The sequence below is a fragment of the Electrophorus electricus genome, chromosome 14 (assembly GCF_041902795.1).
Source record: "Electrophorus electricus isolate QZ-2024a chromosome 14, ASM4190279v1, whole genome shotgun sequence".
NCBI lineage: Eukaryota > Metazoa > Chordata > Actinopteri > Gymnotiformes > Gymnotidae > Electrophorus > Electrophorus electricus.
The window spans coordinates 15,414,030-15,434,126 of NC_137510.1; the positions used below are offsets into that span (position 1 = coordinate 15,414,030).

The 20,097-nt window shown below is 46.5% G+C and overlaps 1 protein-coding gene across 2 annotated transcripts; it reads right to left on the reverse strand.

The window, feature by feature from the left end:
• Positions 1-200: 200 nt before the first annotated feature.
• Positions 201-18,662, reverse strand: tgfb2 (transforming growth factor, beta 2). 2 transcript variants are annotated; one of them, XM_027001559.3, is made up of 7 exons: positions 17,314-18,660; positions 6,507-6,670; positions 4,687-4,819; positions 3,996-4,106; positions 3,518-3,683; positions 3,289-3,442; positions 201-3,010 (listed from the first exon to the last, which is right to left on the reverse strand). In XM_027001559.3, the coding sequence occupies exons 1-7, from the start codon at positions 17,657-17,659 to the stop codon at positions 2,852-2,854; spliced, it is 1,233 nt and encodes a 410-aa protein (XP_026857360.1). In that variant the 5' UTR covers positions 17,660-18,660; the 3' UTR covers positions 201-2,851. The 2 variants fall into 2 exon arrangements, with proteins under 2 accessions (XP_026857360.1, XP_081552195.1); XM_081696069.1 differs by lacking the exon at positions 3,996-4,106 and having other exon boundaries at positions 17,314-18,662.
• Positions 18,663-20,097: the final 1,435 nt, after the last annotated feature.

Sequence of the window (20,097 nt, forward strand, 5' to 3'; positions counted from 1 at the left end):
ATTCCCTTCTGGCCCGATGTGGATTCCTCTCCCTCGCTTCCTCTCTCACTCCTTCTCAACTACCTCTTCATTTTAGATCTCAGGAATAATCGCACATATTTCTCTACCTTATGTATTGGGTTATGTGTGACAATGGTTATATGGAAATATCTATTATACATAGGAATATGTACGTTGCAAGAAAAAAATAAGTGGACACGTTTCTCGTAACTTAAATAATTTATTTACCACTAGAGCACCACAACAATAATGTGTTACAATACATCATAGTGGGTCAAGAACATCATCATCATAATAATCATCATCATCATCATCATCATCATCATCATCATCATCATCATCATAAACAACAATAACAATAAACATCTCTAATACAGAGGTCACTGATCTAGTCCTTAAGGACCCCTGGCCAGCCCACACTCGATTTACTACAACTGGAATTGAGCAGAAATGTAGATTGGTGAGGGGAGTTTGAGGACAAGGTTAAGAACCACTGCTCTAATGTGACAATGTTGGTGCCTTCTTCCACTTCCTGTGTCTTAAGAAAGTTCACCTGCTGAAGGGGGGGTGGGAGTGGGGTGTGATAGTGTCACCTATACATCATAAAGGGTGGTAAAAATGGGACTGGAGGAAATCGACGCTAATCTTACAGCTGCTTCCTGTTTCCTGGCCCAGTTACATGTAAGGGAGCCAAGTCCTGATTCGCCACTCACATCATTAACCCAAGGGTCACACGGGGTAGAAATAACTACAAGGAAAACAAATGGACCAACAAAAGTTGCAAATAAAAAGGTAGAAATAAAATACAGTCAGTGCAATTCTTTGTATCAAAGGATTTATGTTCCTCAGAAGGTAAAACAACATCACAAATCAAAGAAGGGCTTTATTTTTTCATTTGAGTGTGGCACAAAGTTGCCCAGTGGCACTCTGGCCTGCATGGCTGCTCCAGTAACGATTATCTATCCATCCATGTCAAATGCTGCTCCAGGAACAGCTGCACGCATGAGTTTCTTACTCTGGTCACATCAGCGAGCTGCAGACATCGTGCTGGACATCTGCTCCACATGCCTCCAGACACTTAGCCAAAACCCTCTCCTGTCGTCCTGCCTAAATCTGACCATTGCCGTGTAACACCCAGCCCTCTCTTCTCAATGACAGCACTTGTGACCCCGCTCTCCGTACCACTCTAATGACATCAACATCATTTTGTCATCTATTCGATTGTTGACATCTCCGTACCTGACCACACCGTGCAATCGGGCTTTCTGGAACACCGGTGTGTTATTTCATGAAAACTCCAAAGAAAACAGCCAAAGGAAAACTGCTGAAGTGCTTGCAACCTCTTCATATCCCTACTAAAAGAGCCTTGCCCTTTAGTATGTGTGTGTGTGTGTGTGTGTGTGTGTGTGTGTGTGTGTGCATGTGTGAGACTGTCTTCTAATTGTGACAGGTGTGTATACAGTAAGTTCTGTAGTGTGTATCCATGATTGATTCATATTAAAATTGCATAAACCAAGAGGCAGCTGTTGTATTTAAGTATATTTAAGCAGTCACTCACAGTGTCATCACTGTTATGCTCCCGTCACTTCCAGAACTCATTTTTTAGGATAATCCCAAACACTCGACACGTGGTGAGGCGGGTCTCCCACCTGCTGCATTCCCTCCTCACAGACATGGCTGGCTCCTCAGAGTGCTGCGCATGCTCGCTGGGTGGGAGCAGCCCGGTCAGCCTCGTATTCAGCCCCTGACACGTTGTTCAGATAAGCTATGCTGGGTTCCTTCATGTCTCTCCACACTTTAAAGATCTCACTTCCATCGCTTCACCTCCCTCTCTTTGATCGGGAGAACCCGGTCCCCTCCCCCGCCCACTGACAACACCTACTGAGTGAGTTCATTGGCAACCTCCCAGAACAAAAAAAACAAAACACAAAACAAAAACAAGGACATTAGTACAGGTTTGAGGGATGAATAGGTACAGAAATGACAGAAGGAAAGCAGGGTTTACTGGAACTGCTAACTGAAACATGGGATTCTCTCCTCTACTACTTCACATGTAGACACTTAATCATGAACTTCCAGTGTTTGCCATACTCATGTCCTGCTGTGATGAGTGTGTGAGATGAGATGTGCTGACAGGGCCATTTTTCCCAGCACACACATGCATGAACATACACACACACACACACACACACACACACACACACACACACACACACACACACACGCACGCACGCGCACACGCACACGCACGCACGCACACGCACACACGCACACACACACACGCACACGCACACACGCACACACACACACACACGCACACACGCACGCACGCACGCACACGCACACACGCGGGCACACGCACACATGCGGGCACACGCACACACACGCACGCACACGCGCGCACACACGCATGCACACACACACGCACACACACACACACACACACATGCACACACAACATACACAGGCAAATACATATGAGCACACACACACGCACACACACACACACACACGCGTGCGCGCGCGCACACACACACACACACACACACACACACACACACACTTACACAAGTGCAAAGGCACCAACTCTGCATCTGTGCTGGAGTATGCTCACTCTGAATGTATTTGCTAGATTTAGGAAACATGTATTTCTATTCTATGACACCCTGCCTGCACAGCACATTCATTACCTATGTGAGCAAGAAGAGTTTGCGATTGTACTTAAATGACAATATGTATGCTGTATGTGTGCTGTATGTGTTTTGTGCGTGCGTGTGTGTGTGTGTGTGTGTGTGTGTATGTATGTGCATGTGTGTGTGTGCGTGCATTTGTTTGCAGCTGTAGCCAGTTCCTAGCTGCATTTGCAGGACTTGACAATCATGTTGGAAAGCTGCTCAATTTTGGGGGTCTTGCCAATGAAGTAAAGGATAGTGAGAGGCTCCAGGTCTTGAGATACACAGCACGGAGAGGCAGATGCTTCAGGATTGATGGTGTTATACAACCCAAGGACCTTGGAGAGAATAGAGGAGATGCTATTACCACTATGTCCATTACAGCCAATGTGGTTTTCATTTTTCTACTTTCATTGTCCACTTCTATTATACTTACTTACTATTAAGTAAGTATATACTTACTATACTTACTTCATATACTTACTATATACTTACTATTTTATTGTGTATTATTTTATAAGGCTCTACTGAAAATGAGAGCTTGGTCTCAGCTTTGTCCAAATATATAAATGGATGAAAAAGTGGTGTCAGGATCTGAAGCTGTGGCACTTCCCACCTTGCTGTGCTGGGTGTCGGCGCTCCACAGATAGGGACACGCTCCTGCGCAGAAGTTGGCATTGTAGCCCTTTGGCTCGTGGATCCACCTCCAGCCCAGGTCCTTCTTGAAGTCGATGTAGAGTGAACGCAGGCAGCAGTTGTCCTGGACATTCCTGTGGAACGCAAGAGCTGATTTACGACATTGTCCGGGACGCATGTGTGGCGGCAGCCGGTGGGGGGGGGCTCACCTGGAGCAGAAGGCAGCGTCCAGGGCACGCTTCTGTCTGTGGCTCTTGTGCTGTGACTCTAGGCGGTAGGAGGGGAGCAGCATCAGCAGGAGATGGGGGGCCTGACCACTGTGACGGCGCCTTTTGATCTTCACCTCTCCGCCGGGGATGAAGCTGTCGTCAATCCCTGCCGAGCGGCACCCAGACCAATTGGTCAGTGAAGCCAAGGTCCCAAAACTGAACTCAGGGCCACGGAGTTGTTACATATGCACATTGGAACAGTCATGTGATTTATCATAAGGTTTCAAAGATTAGGTGCACTGGGGTGACATATGAGCAAGTATGCAGAAAATCTGCAGAAGTTTCTTATTACAGAGTTGGAAACCTCTAACCGATAAAGTCAGCGCAAAAACCCAATGAACTCTGCATAAAAACATGGCCAATTTTCCCTCTGCCCCCTCCTTTTGACCCATGCATGTGTTCCCACACCCCAACCCACCTGCAAAGCGGGCCTCCAGTTCCTCGCTCTTGTTCGGAATGATGTAATTATTTGACGGCACAAATGTGCAGCAGGGACAGTGCAGGCTGATCTTGAATCCATTGTTTCTGTCTGGGGTGGGGGCAGAGAGAGTGAGCTTAGCTTGCCTGGTTTACTGCAGATCGATGAGCCGCGGTCTGGAGCTGGCGCAGGCCGCGGGGTGAGTACGGGGTGAGTTCAGATTGAGTTCGGGGTGAGTTTATGCAGGCCGCGGGGTGAGTACGGGGTGAGTTCAGATTGAGTTCGGGGTGAGTTTATGCAGGCCGTGGAGTGAGTACAGGGTGAGTTGGTTGCAGGCTGCCGCACGGTGAGTACGGGGTGTACTCCTTTCCTGGGTCACAGCCACCAGCCTCAACTCACCCATATTACAACCAAGGGAATAGTGCTGACCAACTCCATCTACACTCACTGCTCTCTCTCTCGCACTGGGTAGTCCTGACGGTAGTCCTCTGTTATTACTAAACGCAATGTGTATGCACAGAATATTGCATGGGCTTTCATTTTCAGGCAAATGCTTTTTAATTTGATTAGTGTACTGGGTAACTGTTCAACAAAACCACCTGAAATACGCTTGATTTCTCTACTTTGAAAATAATCTAATGCATTCTCTCTCTCTCTCTCTCTCTCTCTCTCTCTCTCTCTCTCCCCTTACCTCTGTGCAGTAGCCACTCGCTGACCGCCTCAGTTACATCGAAGGACAGCCATTCCCCTTCCGTGCGCGTGCGCACAACCTTGCTGTCGATGTAGCGTTGTGTGGGGGACGTGAGCTCCTTATGGCCCAGGATCTAGCAGGAAGAATGGGCAGCAGTTCACCACCGACACTTCACCACTTCCAACCCCTGTGACATTTACATTTACGGCATTTAGCTGACACTTTTATCCAAAGCAACTTACAATTATGACTGAATTGAGGGTTAAGGGCCTTGCTCAGTGGCCCCACAGTAGCAATTAAGTAGTTGTGGGGACTGAACTGGCAACCTTCCGATTACTAGTACCGTAACCCCAGAGCTACCACTGTCACAGTGCATGGACAATTTAGGCCCAGCGCTTAAAGCTCTTGCTGGTCACGCACAGTTCAGCCATGCAGCTTTGTTGAAGATCGATTCTACCTTCCCTGTGCCTCAGTATATATACATCCTCTTCCCCCCCACTCCTCCCCCACACTTCCCCCCTCCCATGTGAGTGACTCCCAGATCGATTAGCCAGGTCTGTAGAGAAAAAAAAAGCCTGGAGGAGCTGCACTGGCGGAAACAGATGCTGGCCGGAGCGCGCTGTTATTGCTCTGTCCTCCGTGGCTGTGTGTTTACGTTGGACCATGCACTCCTTAATGTGTAAAACACTGCTCGGCCTGCAACACGCCGCACAACTCGGCTCGCCTGGCCTGGCCTCATCTCCACGGTGAGCGTGAGACATGAGGCTCGTGTTTGGCCTCCGTGGCCCAAAGCGTGCTCACTGGAGACCGGAGGAGTCCACGGCCTCACTACAAGCCACCGAAAGAGGAACCAGGAGGAGCTCCTTCCCATAAACCCATGGAACAGCTGTGCTTTGGGATGTGTAATGTGCTTAGAACACTGCATACGCTGTGATACCATAAAGCTCACTGGGAAGATGTAAAGCCTCACAAATTTGTGCAGAGAACTACTCGTATCGGATATGAGCTAGCGAAGGAGGAAGGGATAAAGAATCATGGCGCCAAAATGCAAGATAGATTTACCCTGCCAGCTCCCACCAAGGAGATTCCTCTTTATGAAGCTGGAAACCGCTTCTGGTTTAATCTGAAACAGACTGTCTTTTTTTTAATCTATTTCTTAAAGCTTTCCAGAGCAAAGATGTCCTAAAGTGTGTGCTATAGTGAGAAAAATAGGCTTTGGGATGAATAAGCACAGTGCAGGCTAACATCAGTCAGCGAATTCAAATCTGATGTAAACGCTCTCTTGTAGTACATACATCACTGTAATCTGTGTGTTAGTGAGAGCGAAGCCAGGCTTAGCCGGGGTTTACGGCACCTGTCACGGCTGCCGCTGGGCATAATTGGTCCTGCGGGGAGTGTGCGGGACAGGGGCAGGACGCGAGAGGGCGTCAGGCGGCCACGGACCCTCTGCCCTCTCAATCACAACAACGCATTCTAATGCATTCTTGTTTCTCTGCAAGCATAAAGCGAGAGCGGAGCGGTGCGGCAGCTCATGGCCACAGCCTGCTGCTCCCTCTACGCAAATAAAACAGCCAACAGGAAACACGTTGGGAGACAGAGCGGTGATATTTTTGGTTGAATATTTGTGTGTGTGTGTGTGTGTGTGTGTGTGTGTGTGTGTGTCTGGTCTTGGCTGAAAGGTTTGGCGGCGAGGTGCTAGTCCTGTACAGATGGTGCTGCAGATGGAAGAAGCTGTGCAGTTTATGTACAGGACCATCACTGGCTGGCCGGGAAGCCGAGAGCAGGATGGGATCTGCGTGGGCCTAATGCGGATAGTTCACCTGGTAGAGCTCGATGCGCTGCTCAGAGACACGAGCCTTCGGACTCTGCAGTCTGAAGATCCTCAGTTCGGCCTTCACCAGGTTGGAGGCGTTCTTCTCCAACGAGCTCACGTCAAACCTGAGCCGCCGGAAGTAGGGGTTGTAGTGGGTTGCAGAGATGACATCTGCAGGGCATAGGCAACTCTGTCACTGGCAGGTCAAAGCCATCGTTACTGGGCATGCAGGGCAGAGATGCCAATAATATCACCACATATTTTTTAGGATCTTGGCAGTGCTTTCACTAGTAATTGCAAGCTACTGCCAAATGATTGGGGTTACAGGAAAAGCCATATGGTGGATGTCTCACAGTGTTCCACAAGACTTCTGGGCTACACGTGTAGTACATATCTCATCAGATATGTAAACAAGGGTTAGTTGGAGGATGCTGGACCTGATGTTAGAGAGCCTGATTAATAACACCTGAGCATAAATCATAGGAATTCGAAAGTAAGAACCAAGATGTGGTGTTGCACACATATTTTGACATGACACATTAGCAATAGCGATAAGCACTTTTCTCAGACAGAGGCTAATGAACAGGTCATGATCCTGTGTCCCAAAAAATAAATCCCTGAGAAATGGATGCTTTAGTAAACAAATCAGAGGCAGCTGGGCTAGGGCCCCACTCCATATGGTGCCTGTATGAGTGCAGTAGTACAGCAACACTCACGTACTACTCTAAACCATGTGTGAGTGTGGCGTGCTTTGACAAGACCCTGTACGCTGTGTAGCAACACTGCATGCCCTCGGCATATGGTGAATGCTATGGAAAATGGAAGCACAAGTAGCAAGCAGCACCAGCAGCCTGAGAGATCATACGGCAATTTCCCAGGATGGCTGAACCCTGGAATGCCTCTAGCCACACTTTAACCCACTCGGTGTGTGTGCCTCATGTGCAAGTGCAGAGAGCAGGCACGTGTGCAGCGGCATGGGTTAGTGCGAATATGCTCAGAGTTACAGGACCAGGCCCCGAGCCCCAAATTGATGGCAGTTAGGGTGAGCAGAAGCCAGGGATTAGTGAGCTGTGCTGGTTTGTTTAAAGACCCTACACAAGCAGGACATCCGTCCAGAGGAGAGACAGGGAGGAAAAGGACTTAACAGCAGCTCCTGCTGCCAGCACGGCTGAGAGGATGATCAGGGCCTTTGAGGAAAACCATTTAGCAAAGTGTGTGTGTGTGTGTGTGTGTAGGGGCAGTGGGGGCTTATGGTTGTCAAACTGCCAAAGACTGTTGGACAATGTGTTTTGAGGTGTACAGTTTGGTCGTGATTTCTGGTTTAGTGGTATCTAGTCACTCTGTTAATTACATGGAAGTTCAATCTATGTAACCACCATGATGCAAAGTACTGAAGATCTACTATAGTCTAACCCAAGTTGATCTCTTCTTCCCCCTCTCTCCCTCATACAGACAATCATGGTGACAGAGCCAATACTAACTTTTCACTGTATGACCGGGAGGACAGACGGGCCAAGACTAGCGAAGCTCTCGCTAGCTTCTCTCCCATCACAGGCAAAAAAAGTCACACATCAAGCCTGCAGTGGCCCTGCTTAAAGAGCTCAGTTTCCATAAACTTCTTTCCAGCATCCTGCCTCTATGAATGATTCTGCTGTGCTCCACTCCACACTGGAGGCTTTGAGCTGAGAGCTGAGCACATCGCTAGAGTGAACACACGCCATTCTTTGTTTACACACAAATTACATCACACATGCGCATACGTGTGCCTCTGCTGCTGCGCTGAGAAGATGAAGTCTTTAATCCTAATATATTACGATTTTCCTGTGACACTTCGATCCGCTGGGAAATTTGGGCTGATTCAGTAAGCAAACCGCTGACTTACTGAGGCTCAGTAGCAAAGAGGGAGAGTCAAACCGCGCTGCTGCTGATTTATATGAACGTGACAGGAAAATGATCCACCAAGAGTTGCACCACTGTGGTCTGAGCCCACGCTGGCCGTGCCTCAGAGTGAACACACTCTAGCCGTGCCTGTGTGAATGCACGCTGAACACACGCTAGCCGTTCCTTAGAGTAGCATTCAGATGCGCTGCCGTGAGGTCAGATAAAGCGATGTGCGCATACTATGGTGGGGGGTTCACACTGTCTTGTGGTATTAAACAAAATATATGACAGGGAGGAGAGGCACTATAAGAAAGCCGAGAAAGCAGATTCTTTCAGTACTCATCATTTAGCACCCTTTGCGGTCCTTAGACTTGCCAGTTTATTAACCCCTAGCATTTCACAGCACTGGTTTTATGATTAAGTGGTTAGCACACTTTTTTAAAGATTCTAGTACAGAGTGTTGGCTCACTGGTTTACTGGTTTTCATTGCCTTGTAGCTCCATTTGTAAATCTGAAGCTGGAACTTGCCAAAATCGAACCACTGCACCACTGTTCGATTTTGCAATAGAAGGGGTGAGCCTATAATTTTCAGAACACATCTAGACTTGCAGCACTATCTAGCATCTGGAGCATGCTGGAAATACAAGCCAGTCCTTTTGAATCTAGTGGATCAAAAGGTTTATACAGGCAGTAAAAATCATTCTTCATGGTGAATACCACCAAATCCGATTCACTCCTTTCATAAGGTTACACAAAATGACCCTGCCATGCAGAACTCAAAGGCATGGCCTTCCAGATGTTCCTCTGGAAATATCAGACATGTATAGCCATAACACAACATAATCACCATCAAACAGATTTGCAAAGTTGTCAGAACAGTGACAATAATTATTTCAAACAGACATATGTAGGACATTCTGTCATTTGCACATGAGCTCTGTTAGCATTCCTCCTTGTAAACCGCTTAATCTCAGGACATTATAACCATTTGGCTAATTGTTCCTGAATGGCTTCCTGAGTGAACAGTTCTCATGATGAATGGCCGGGGGACTTGCATTTTCAGTCATTGAGCAGTCACTTCCTTCCTGGAAGAGAAAGAGGAATCACATGTCTTTCCTTCCTCTTCTTGCTGAGCTTGGAGCTGGCAGTGGTGGTGGAGGACCTGACTCCACCAGATCCTCCACCAACACCTCTCCACACCATCAACCACCCGCACACACATCATTCAGCCCACACTCCATCAGCTCCTCCACCCACACCCAGATCACTCATCCCACACTCCACACTGCTCCACCAACACCTCTCCACACCATCAACCACCCGCACACACATCATTCAGCCCACACTCCATCAGCTCCTCCACCCACACCCAGATCACTCATCCCACACTCCACACTGCTCCACCAACACCTCTCCGCACCATACACCCTCCACATGGCCCACACCTCTTTTACACTGCTCATATGTAGGGCATTGTTTATGTCATTTAACAAACTCTAGCACTTATTGTTTATAGCACTTATCATTGTTTAAGATAGACCTTATGTATTTTGCACTTCTAGGTATCAGCATTCATCCCTGTATTCTACAGTATTCTAGTTCATTGGTATGTTTAATTCTAACCTACTGTACTGTACTAGGATATATTCTGAGTAAATGACAAAGCACTTTTGTAAGTCGCTCTGGATAAGAGCGTCTGCTAAATGCCATAAATGTAAATGTACATGTAAATACCAATGCAGGCATGCAAATGTCCACGAGGACCTGACTGAGTTCTCGCCTTCCCGCAGGTTAAATGTGCCCTAATGGAAGAGCTGTTTAACCCGGATATCTTGAAGTTATTACAAAAGCTAAACAAGCTTTTGCTCCAGTCCTCTGGAGCCAAGCTCCTAATCTGTGCTGGTGCGGATTCTCACTTATCAGGGAGCTGTGCCAAAAGTTCACTCTCAGTGTCCTTTGCTCCTCCCTGACCTCAGATTGGTTTCCTGTACCATGGATTCATTCCAGTGCTTCCTGTTCAACACGAGTACGTGTGTTGGAAGGCTGGCGTGCTTTCCTCAGTGACAGGCCCGTCTGTCCGTGAGCAGGCAAGGCATATATAACCACTGTTGCTGAGCAGGTCTTTCATCTCAGCAGGTCTTCCTGAAATGCACAGCTCCAAGGGTGTTTAATGGGGAGATGAGATGACATTCAGATAAGATTACTCGCACGTGCATAGGCACACAGGTATACACACAGAAACACACACACACACACACACACACATTATTATTATTTGTTTTAACAATAAAATTTTTCACAAGCATGTTTTTGGGTCTATAAATTAGACCTCAAACTTGTCTGGAACCCTTCACCCTCCTCTGGGGCCATCTGGTCTTCACAAGTGTACACATGAATGCATATATGCATACACACACATACAGGCAAACACACAATTTCAACCTGCTGTGTAAAATATTTTGATGATATACATTTTAGTTAGTTATAGAAACATAGAGAATGGCATGTGGCTTCAATGAAAATATGACAAAAGGACTATTAAAACACTGAAAAAAAAGATCCCAAAATTTGCACAAATAAAAAAAAAAAGAAACCTTTGCAGGTTTGGAGAAATTAGCAGATGTAACTGTTTGCTACCTCAGAGGCATTTTTATTGCTTGAAACTGACACCAAATATTGGGAGTGCAAAGCTAGGAGCTCCAGGACAACGAGTAGGGGGAAAGAATTTGACCTACTTTCCAACATTTCTCACTTCTGTAAGATGCGCTCTTGGATTCCCCTGAATCCTCCACTAAAGGACGCTCCATTCCTGCCTCCTCACACTTTTGCAAGGGCCGGAGGGGGAGGAGAAGGTGAAAGTGTGGGAGTGCGGGGGAGTGCGTGGGAGTGCGTGGGAGTGCGGGGGAGTGTGTGGGAGTGCGGGGGAGTGCGTGGGAGTGCGTGGGAGTGCGGGGGAGTGCGTGGGAGTGCGCGCAGCTACGCTGAGGTAGTGTGGCACTGTAGGCCTCGGGGCCTGCTCCTCTCCTGTCAGTTATGAAGCAAGTGTGGAGAGTAGGAGGGTCAAGGTCAGGGCCAAGGGTCAAGGTCAGGGCCTAGGGAGCTGGAAAAGAAACGAGGCCCGCCCAAGAGAGCAGGAATGCGAGTGGATTAGTGGGAGCAATAGGGAAGAGAGTCGGGACGGATAGCTAGCAGTGGCAGGGAAGGACTGGAGAGAGCACAGAGGGTCATGGAGAGAGGGGACAGATGAAGACAGAGAGAGGCTGAATGGGAGACAGAAGAGGGCTCTCGTCTGCGTCCCCACAGATGCCTCTGTCTAACCACTCACCTGCCAATGGCAAATTGAAAACAACTCCGCACATAATCCCTAGGAACTAAAAATACATGACACTTTGAAGGGCCATCCATGAAGCCCTGTCAGTCTACACACGATTCCTTCCCAGCAACAGTCTAACACACACACACACACACACACACACGCACACCCCAAACACAATGGCAATGGAGGAAGGAGCAGCAGGAAAAGTGGAAGAGACTGTTGTCATGCTGGCACTCTGCACATGGTTCCTTTCAACTGTTGTATGGCAACCAGAAAACTAGGAACCGTGATGAATAACTTTCTCAGTGACCCTGTTAAAGCCAGTGGACTCTGACACACACAGGATTTAAACCTTTGTCAAATTTCAAAGTCAAGGGTTATCATGCCTTACTTATAATCTGTAAAGTAACAAAAACAATGATAAAGACGGACTTAAATTCGTACAGTGATAACTCTCCCTGTCCCTCTGTGCTATCTGCCTTATAATGTGCTCTGCTCTCACACAGAGAACTTTGAAATCATCATAGAGGTCAACAAGAATGCAGGCTAGTCATTCGCCGATTCTTTCAAAAGGCCTTCTCGCTGCAGTTTCCTCTATGTTCCACTCCATGACTCTTTGGCAGAGCCCTGCGTAGTGTCCTGGCCCCGGAGCATCCGTCCTGTCCAGCCACGCCGCTCCAACCCTGCAGGGAGAGATGGGCTGGGGATCTGTTTCCCACACTGTGCTTCACTTGTGTTAGAATATCATATTACGTGGGACCTGTGCTCAAGCTGTAAACAGAATAAAAGCGTTGGAGGAAAAGTTGTTATTCTTCTCTCTCTCTCTCTCTCTCTCTCTCTCTCTCTCTCTCTCTCTCTCTCTCTCTCTCTCTCTCTCTCTCTCTCTCTCTCTCTCTCTCTCTCTCTGTTACGCAACAGAGCTGGGACATTGGAGAAACTGCAGTGTGTCCAGGTCTTGCGTAAGTTTACTGAGCCCCGCTTTTCAACAACAACCCCACCATACACCGCCCCTGAAGCCCATGAACTGCTTCCTCACCTTCTACAGAGAGGAATAAAGAGGGAAAGAGAGAGACACAGAGAGAGATGCAAAGAGATAGAGACAGACAGAGAGAGATGGTAGTTTTTGATTTTAATAACGGCACTTAACCCAGGGCTTTGTGACCAGGATGTTCTTAATAAAGCAGTCAGTATTTCCGCATGCAAAAGGATAAACTGGCACTTGAGTATTGTTCAGATTTGGCACAAATAATTCTTCACAACAGCAACACACACACACACACACACACACACACACACTCCATGGACATGGAGCTGCAGACTGGAGGTTGTATGACTGGAACCAGAGCCAGCACATTTCAGTATGCGCAACCCAACACTCCCAAGGAAGAGCAGCTCCCCAAGCGCAGAGTGGCAGATCAAATGCAGTTGTTGGCTGTGTGTCCCCCATTACACTCCCCAGGCCTGTGTAAATAAAATGTTATCACATGCTCTTTCCTTCCTCATGGGTTTCTGCAGATCAAACTCTATTTGCTTCCACCGACGCACTGATGTCCCACAGATGCGTCAAGCTAGCGGCCCACGTGGCAGGGGAGGCTCACTCCATATGCAGGCTCGTGCGGCCATGCTCGGGCCCGCGACCCCCTCGGCCCTCGGGCTGGCCCGGGCTGGGCCATTTCAGGGAAAGCCCCTCTGCACCGCAGTGTTTATTTACACAGCGAGAGGCGAGAGGGGATCAAGTGTTCTCTCGCAGCCACCAAGCCAAATCTGTCATGCACACGCATCAGCCTTCGCTAAGCTGCACAAACACGGACACACTTCAAGCTCTCTGCCTCACATAGGCAGGCACACACGGAAACAGCTCTGAGCTGTGTCTTTATGCTTTCCTGTGTGTATAAATATCACTAAATGCCTGTAATATAGTACCACGACAGCATTACTAACCAGTGTGAATTCATAAAAAAGCATAACAAATGCTTTGGCTCATGGCAAAAGATTTAACAAATTACTAAACATCAAGTGAAAATACTCTCGTGTCATATGGAGAATATGGAGAATCAGCAGACAGTTAGGTTATGGCTCTGGCTTCAGACATGTTCCACAGTGCAGGTCAGTTGTCCTGCTTGCTCGTGGTCATCGCTACTCTGCAGAGGAGCTGCTGATGTCTCCTTTACCACAAAGCCTTTTGCTTGGAGCCCGTCTCACATGTTCTACCTCACTGTACGACGTGATGTACCAACCTCACAATGCACATGATCGACTTATTTACATCCATGCACACGCACAGTGTTTATAGACCACAATAACACAATAAACAGTGTCTATGAAACTTTTTTAAATTTGCTAATTCTGCATGGTTGTAATGTAACATTTGGTGTGGTCTCATTGAATAAGATATACAACTACAAGATAGGCACTGAGATATCATATTATTCATCTAATCTGACATACTGAAATATGTTCATGGCTGTGGTTGTATAAATGATCCATTATGCTGTCTTACCATGACGTGTTATAGTACATGCTTGGCGCCACATGTTGATTAATGGAGGCAGATAAATAGAGCCATTTACCATGAGTCATTCATTTTAAGAGCTGATTACTGAGTTGATTCCTTTTTTTTTTAGATTTACAATAAAACTTTGCCTATTAGCGTTCCATAAACACCTGCAATATTTAGAAAGATTTAGATGGGTGAACACTGAAAATAACTTAATGAAATTAGATTTCATGCAGAGTGAGGAATGCATTTCAGAATAGAATAATGAATCAAATTTATATCTGAGTGAATAAAATCTACCCCATATTGTTTTCATGAATGTCTACTCCATATTGTTTGTGTTTATCTGTTTAGAGCCTTAGGTTTATACATATATTATGGCAATTGTTGGCCTTATAAAATTTGACTCATTGCTTTTAGTAAGGACTCAGTTTTGAGCAATCTGGGTACAACGTAGCATGTCCTTAAATATGTTCATCTTTTGTGCTTTCGAAAGAGTTCAAGCACAACATGGCTTTGCAGATATTTGATCATCCATTTGGAAGTGCTCTTAACAGGTCAGTGCTGTTAAGTGCCTACTTTTGCCTCTTTAATACACTAAGCTGCAAAATAAACCATTCCATTCGATTGTTCATGCTTCCTTCTTTCGGGCAATTGTATCACAGGCAAGTAATGTTATATAATGCCAACAGACTACCTTTCTGACTTTTCAAATATTAGCAACAACCTTCAGCAGCTTTCCACAAGTGCACATACTAATGAAACATACTCGACTTGCACCACCCCCATCAAATGACTGCAACCTAAAACATTTGCAAGTCCTGCATGTGCATACACACTGGTAGCGTTGTGTTCATCTGCACATTGAGCTACCACAAGGGAACTCTGTACTTGGCTACAAGACACATGCATTTACTAACATGTGGCCAGAGTCATGGTATGCTAGCATTTATGCATGTGTGGACATTTAATAGCTCGGCACATGCACCGGAGAAACACAGCTGACCGAGTGTACGCCACATTACATTTAACGGCTGCTCCTGCAGGATCCCACGGTGTCTTTGTGGATGTCTGAACTTCCCATTTTGCCTCTGAAATATATGGCATAATAATGCATCTTTCACCGTGTGTTGGGAAATGCATTTGTAGCAGAGTAGCACAATGTGCTTTATGTGGCACCTATTCAAAATCCCTTAAACAGATATTGCTGAATGTTCCTAAAAGAAACTAAAGCTGTAAACAGAGCCGTTTTTATAACGATTATCTTATGATATAGCTAATTGTTCTGCATCGCGTATACAGATAAGACTGTATGTGCTAGATAAAAATGCATGTTCTTCTGAAAGGAGGTGTCATGAGTGCAGGGAGCTGGTGCGGGGCAGGGAGGTAGCGCCTGGGCGGGAGCAGAGGTGTGGAGAGGGAGAAGGGTGTGAGGAAGGGGTAAGCCTCTTTGGTGACTACCACTCCACAGCCCTGCAGCAGTGACTCTCTGTCTGGAATTTTCCATGGCGCATGTGGCGTGGAGGAGCACAGTGCAGCGTATATGTGCACAGCTTCCACTGAACTTCTGTTGAAATGGTGTTACGTGGACCTGACAGCTCTTTAGCTGAATTCCTCTGCAATACTCTCTCTCTCTTATTCTCTCTCTCTCTCTCTCTCTCTCTCTCTCTCGCTCTCTCTCTCTCTCTCTCACTCTCTCTATCCCTGCGTTTTTGTACTCCTTCCAGCGCCGTGCCCCACGGTGCTGTGTGTGACTACTCCCTGGCACCCAACCAAATAAGGCCCATACCCTCTACATTTCCGTGACCCTGTGTGAGTGAGTGAGTGAATCAGAGAGCTAGTGAGTAAGGGAGCTGGTTAACACAGAAGACCAGACACAGGCACTTGTTCATGACTGGGGGAACAAGTGACAGCCATACATGAAAGTGAGCTCAGTTCTCCCTTTCGTAGTCATCTCTTCTTCCACTCAGGTCAGAAAAACGGATTAATAAGAATGAATTCTAAAATAATCTCATTCTTTTCTCCGTCTGCTGACAGTATTATGTATACGCCAAAAATACCTTCCAGCCTGAAGGTGGCACTGAGCCAAATCTATTCATGTTTAGGGTATTTATTCAATGGGCAGGGCCAAGGATAATATTTAATGTGAAATATACCTTGCGGGGGCATATAAAATATCACATATTTATTTTTCCTTCATGCTATATACCCACATTTGATCTGTGAGAGGAAAACAATTTGAGAATTAATGGCACAATAAGGGCATTCAGTGTCATTTTGCTTACACAGCCATGACTTTAAAAACACGAATGCATTAATGTCCACAGCAGGTCTGTGTAGGTATACAGTGGCTTATTATTCCAATCTGTGTGTGTGTGTGTGTGTGTGTGTGTGTGTGTGTATGTGTGTGTGTGTGTGTGTGTGTGTGTGTGTGTGTGGAAGGGGGTCCATTTAAATAAGCAGGTATACTAGAGGTATGACTAAAACAATGTTGTGGGAATGAAAAACGTTTAGACAACCCAACTCAGGAACGTGGTCTGTCATAGCGGAGATCACTCTTGGTTTTGTTATCAAACCAAAATAACTAGCTTATGTGCCATCTCTGTGAACTAACAGAAATCAGACAATGCGTGCCATGCACCGTTCATAGCATCTTAAGAAAGTCTTCGTGTAAAGGCTCATACAGAATTAAAGAAATATTAGAAACTGCATGTTCTTCTTTGCCCCAATCAGAGAACGTGTTAACACAATAAATATGTCCTGTCCTCGCAAAAGATTAATGCGTGAACGGGCACGTACATCTTTAAAGTAACATTTAGGAGAGGATGTCAAATGCGAAAACACGCGCTGAGCACACTGTCTGCGATGGGTCATCGTCTAACAAACAACAGCTTCTCAAAACGTGTGCATGTGGGTGAAATGGTTCCACCTCTCATATGAAGTTCGCATCAGGCAACAAAGCTATAGGCATGCTGCGTATTCATAACCTGCCTGATAAAAGGCTACTCAGAAAACTCAAATTTCACAGACTTGTACACTATTAAAAACAAAACAAAACAAACAAACAAAAAACAATAGCTATCCAAACTAAGCACCAAATACCTCTTCATGAAAACTTACTTTCGGCAGGATAGAAGGGATGCATGTCAATTTTGTGCACCTCCTTTGCATAATATTCCTCTTCGCTGCGCTGCCGTTCGCAGGTCGCCGCCCGTTCGTTGGCTTTTTCCTGCAACAGGTCCCGTGTACTGTTATAGATGGCGATGATGTCCCGGGACACTTCTTCGGGCTCCGGGTATTCCTCTGGTGGATTTGTCAGTTTGAGTTTACTGAGAATCTGACCACGAATGGCCTCGATTCGCTTCTTCATAAACTGATCCATGTCCAGCGTGCTACATGTAGATAAACTGAGAGCCACAGTGACTAAATCCAAGGTCAGAAAAAGACTTAAAATGAAGAAGTTCATTTTTGTGGTAGATATATCGCTACCAGAATGGTCTTAACAGTTTTCAAAGAATATTGCTGCGGTAGATATCTGGATTAAATTAAGCGAAACACACCGATTTCGAAAAAATAACACGATAAATGCATTTTGTATAGTCAAATTTTCGCGATCAAGGTTAAAGTTCGTTTGTGGCTTAAGCACGTTTAAACATTCCCTATCATGAATTACCTATGTTTACTTTGTACCTGTAAATCCATTCGGCGTGACAACTTTGAAAGTTGTTAAATGATGAAAAATCCGTTATGCAGAGAAAGAATTGCTGGCAGTATAAATATTATCTTCATTCCACGCACCAAATCGAAGTGCACATTTATCTTCGGCAAAAGTTATAAATCTGAGTACAGTGCAATAAACAAAGTGGCCATCTAATGTCTTGAAAACGTTCTTTAACTAAAGGGGCAAAACAAATCACAGCCAACTAGCGACGCGATCTCCAGTTGTTCAGCACAGACGTGTAGCCTGCGGGTTAGCGCACACCTCCACCGCATCAGAGCGCCGCGAGCGTTCCGCAGACGGCGCAAGCACGCCTTTCACGTCCCACTATCTGACTCTGAACCTCGAGAGGTCTTCTCACACGTGCATTGCCCGACGCGCACAGCACCGACTGCTGGGGTTCACCCGTGGTGGCATACGTTAGGTGCCACGAGATATAAAACCTAATAAACGCAACGGCTCTGAGCTGAAAAACTGACGGTCTAAATGAAAGAGACGAAAACTGTTATCAGGCGAGACGGTTATTTTCCTTTATGGCAACGGAAGACCGTGGATGCGCGTCTCCATCCCCTCTTGTGGAAAAAAAACCCAACGCGAAATTCACAGTCCCTCTGCGCTGACGAATGCCAGTACACAACATCTCCCAACTACCGGCCGGAGAGAGAGATTTATAAAGCGCGAGCCTCACCACGTGCTCTCGTACTTTTTCAAATTGAGGCTGCGGCCGTCACGTTTAGAACGCGAGACCACTCCAACCCACAGAGCGATTTATTGTAAATATTTCAGCGTGCCCATCGAGACATTGCAGAGGGTTACTTCTCACCGCACTGCTACGGGGTCCTAATGCCGCCCAGCCGAACCTTACAACTACAAAGTGCATGAACACAGCCAAAAGGGTTTATAATTTACATATTATTATAATTTATAATAAGTTTGCAATAATTATTGGGGCCCTCATGAGGGACATGTATAGGCAAATGAGCTGTTAAAGACCTTTAGAATTGTTCTGGTTGCCTTTCAGGTGTGTTAGGTAGTGGAGCTGAGCCTTTCTCTCTCATGGCTCTAGGTGTAAAGAGTGAGTCCCATGTTCCAGTTCCTTGTCTGATTTATACTTAAACTCCACAAAGCCCTGATTTTTTTTATCTTATCATTTGCCAAAGCACCAAGACTACAGCAATCCATCAGCTATGACAGGCTGTCAGAAGTGTACTGACCGCCCAGTCCCCTGGTGCGAACCAGATGTGGTCCCTAAATCAGTATCCACATGGGCAGATGTGTGGAGGAGAAAGGCTTTAACAGAGCATGTTAGAGGAGTGGGGGGTGCTTCCATATTAAACATGATGCCCAGTAAGCGGTTTACAATTGCAGAGCCTCTGCCACTTGCTCCATCTCAAACGAACCCAGGCTGACCTACAGGGGTGAGTCGCTCTAATGCGGAGACACACCAGCTCAGGACCAAGGAGAGAGAACCTGGGAAGACTGAGAGGACGCATTCTGAGGCTGCATGTCAACACGATCAGGGGAAGGCTGGCATTCCTAAGTGAAAGGGAACCCCATTGCCGTGACGGATGGCCATCTTACGTGGCGAGACGGGTCAGCCGGAACGCAGCGCTGTGCCCTCTCTGGACGATAAGGCCCTGGGCAAATATTGCCATTCAGTGTGTGAACAGAGGCTGCCTGGAGATGAGAAAGGCGGAAAGGACTGAAAAAGAAGTGGCCATTCCTGCACGGCTGCTCTCTAAAAGGGCACACACAGAGATGAATTTCTCGGCAACCGTCCCACCGAGGCATGCACACACACAGGCTTCGGCTCAACTCACAGAACACCATATATATCTCTGTCCACAACCCTGAAATTCCTGGAGAGCTTCCGATTATTAAATGCGCTTAGACTAACTGAAATGTGGTTTTCCCACAGGTCATAAAGTTTCAAAGTGAGTGAACTATCTAGTAATACGTACCCAAATTAAATCGCAATAGTTTGGCAACAGCACCACCTTGTGTTCACTTCTGTACGTATAAACTAAGTACAATTCAGTACCTGGACTAATTCTGCAACACCTCAGTAGTCATACAGATGTTCTTTGATCAGTCATAACATTAAAAGTGGCTGAACAACCACGTGGCTAATATTATGTAGTTCCCCCTCACTGCTGCGAAACCAGCTCTGATCCACTGAGACATGG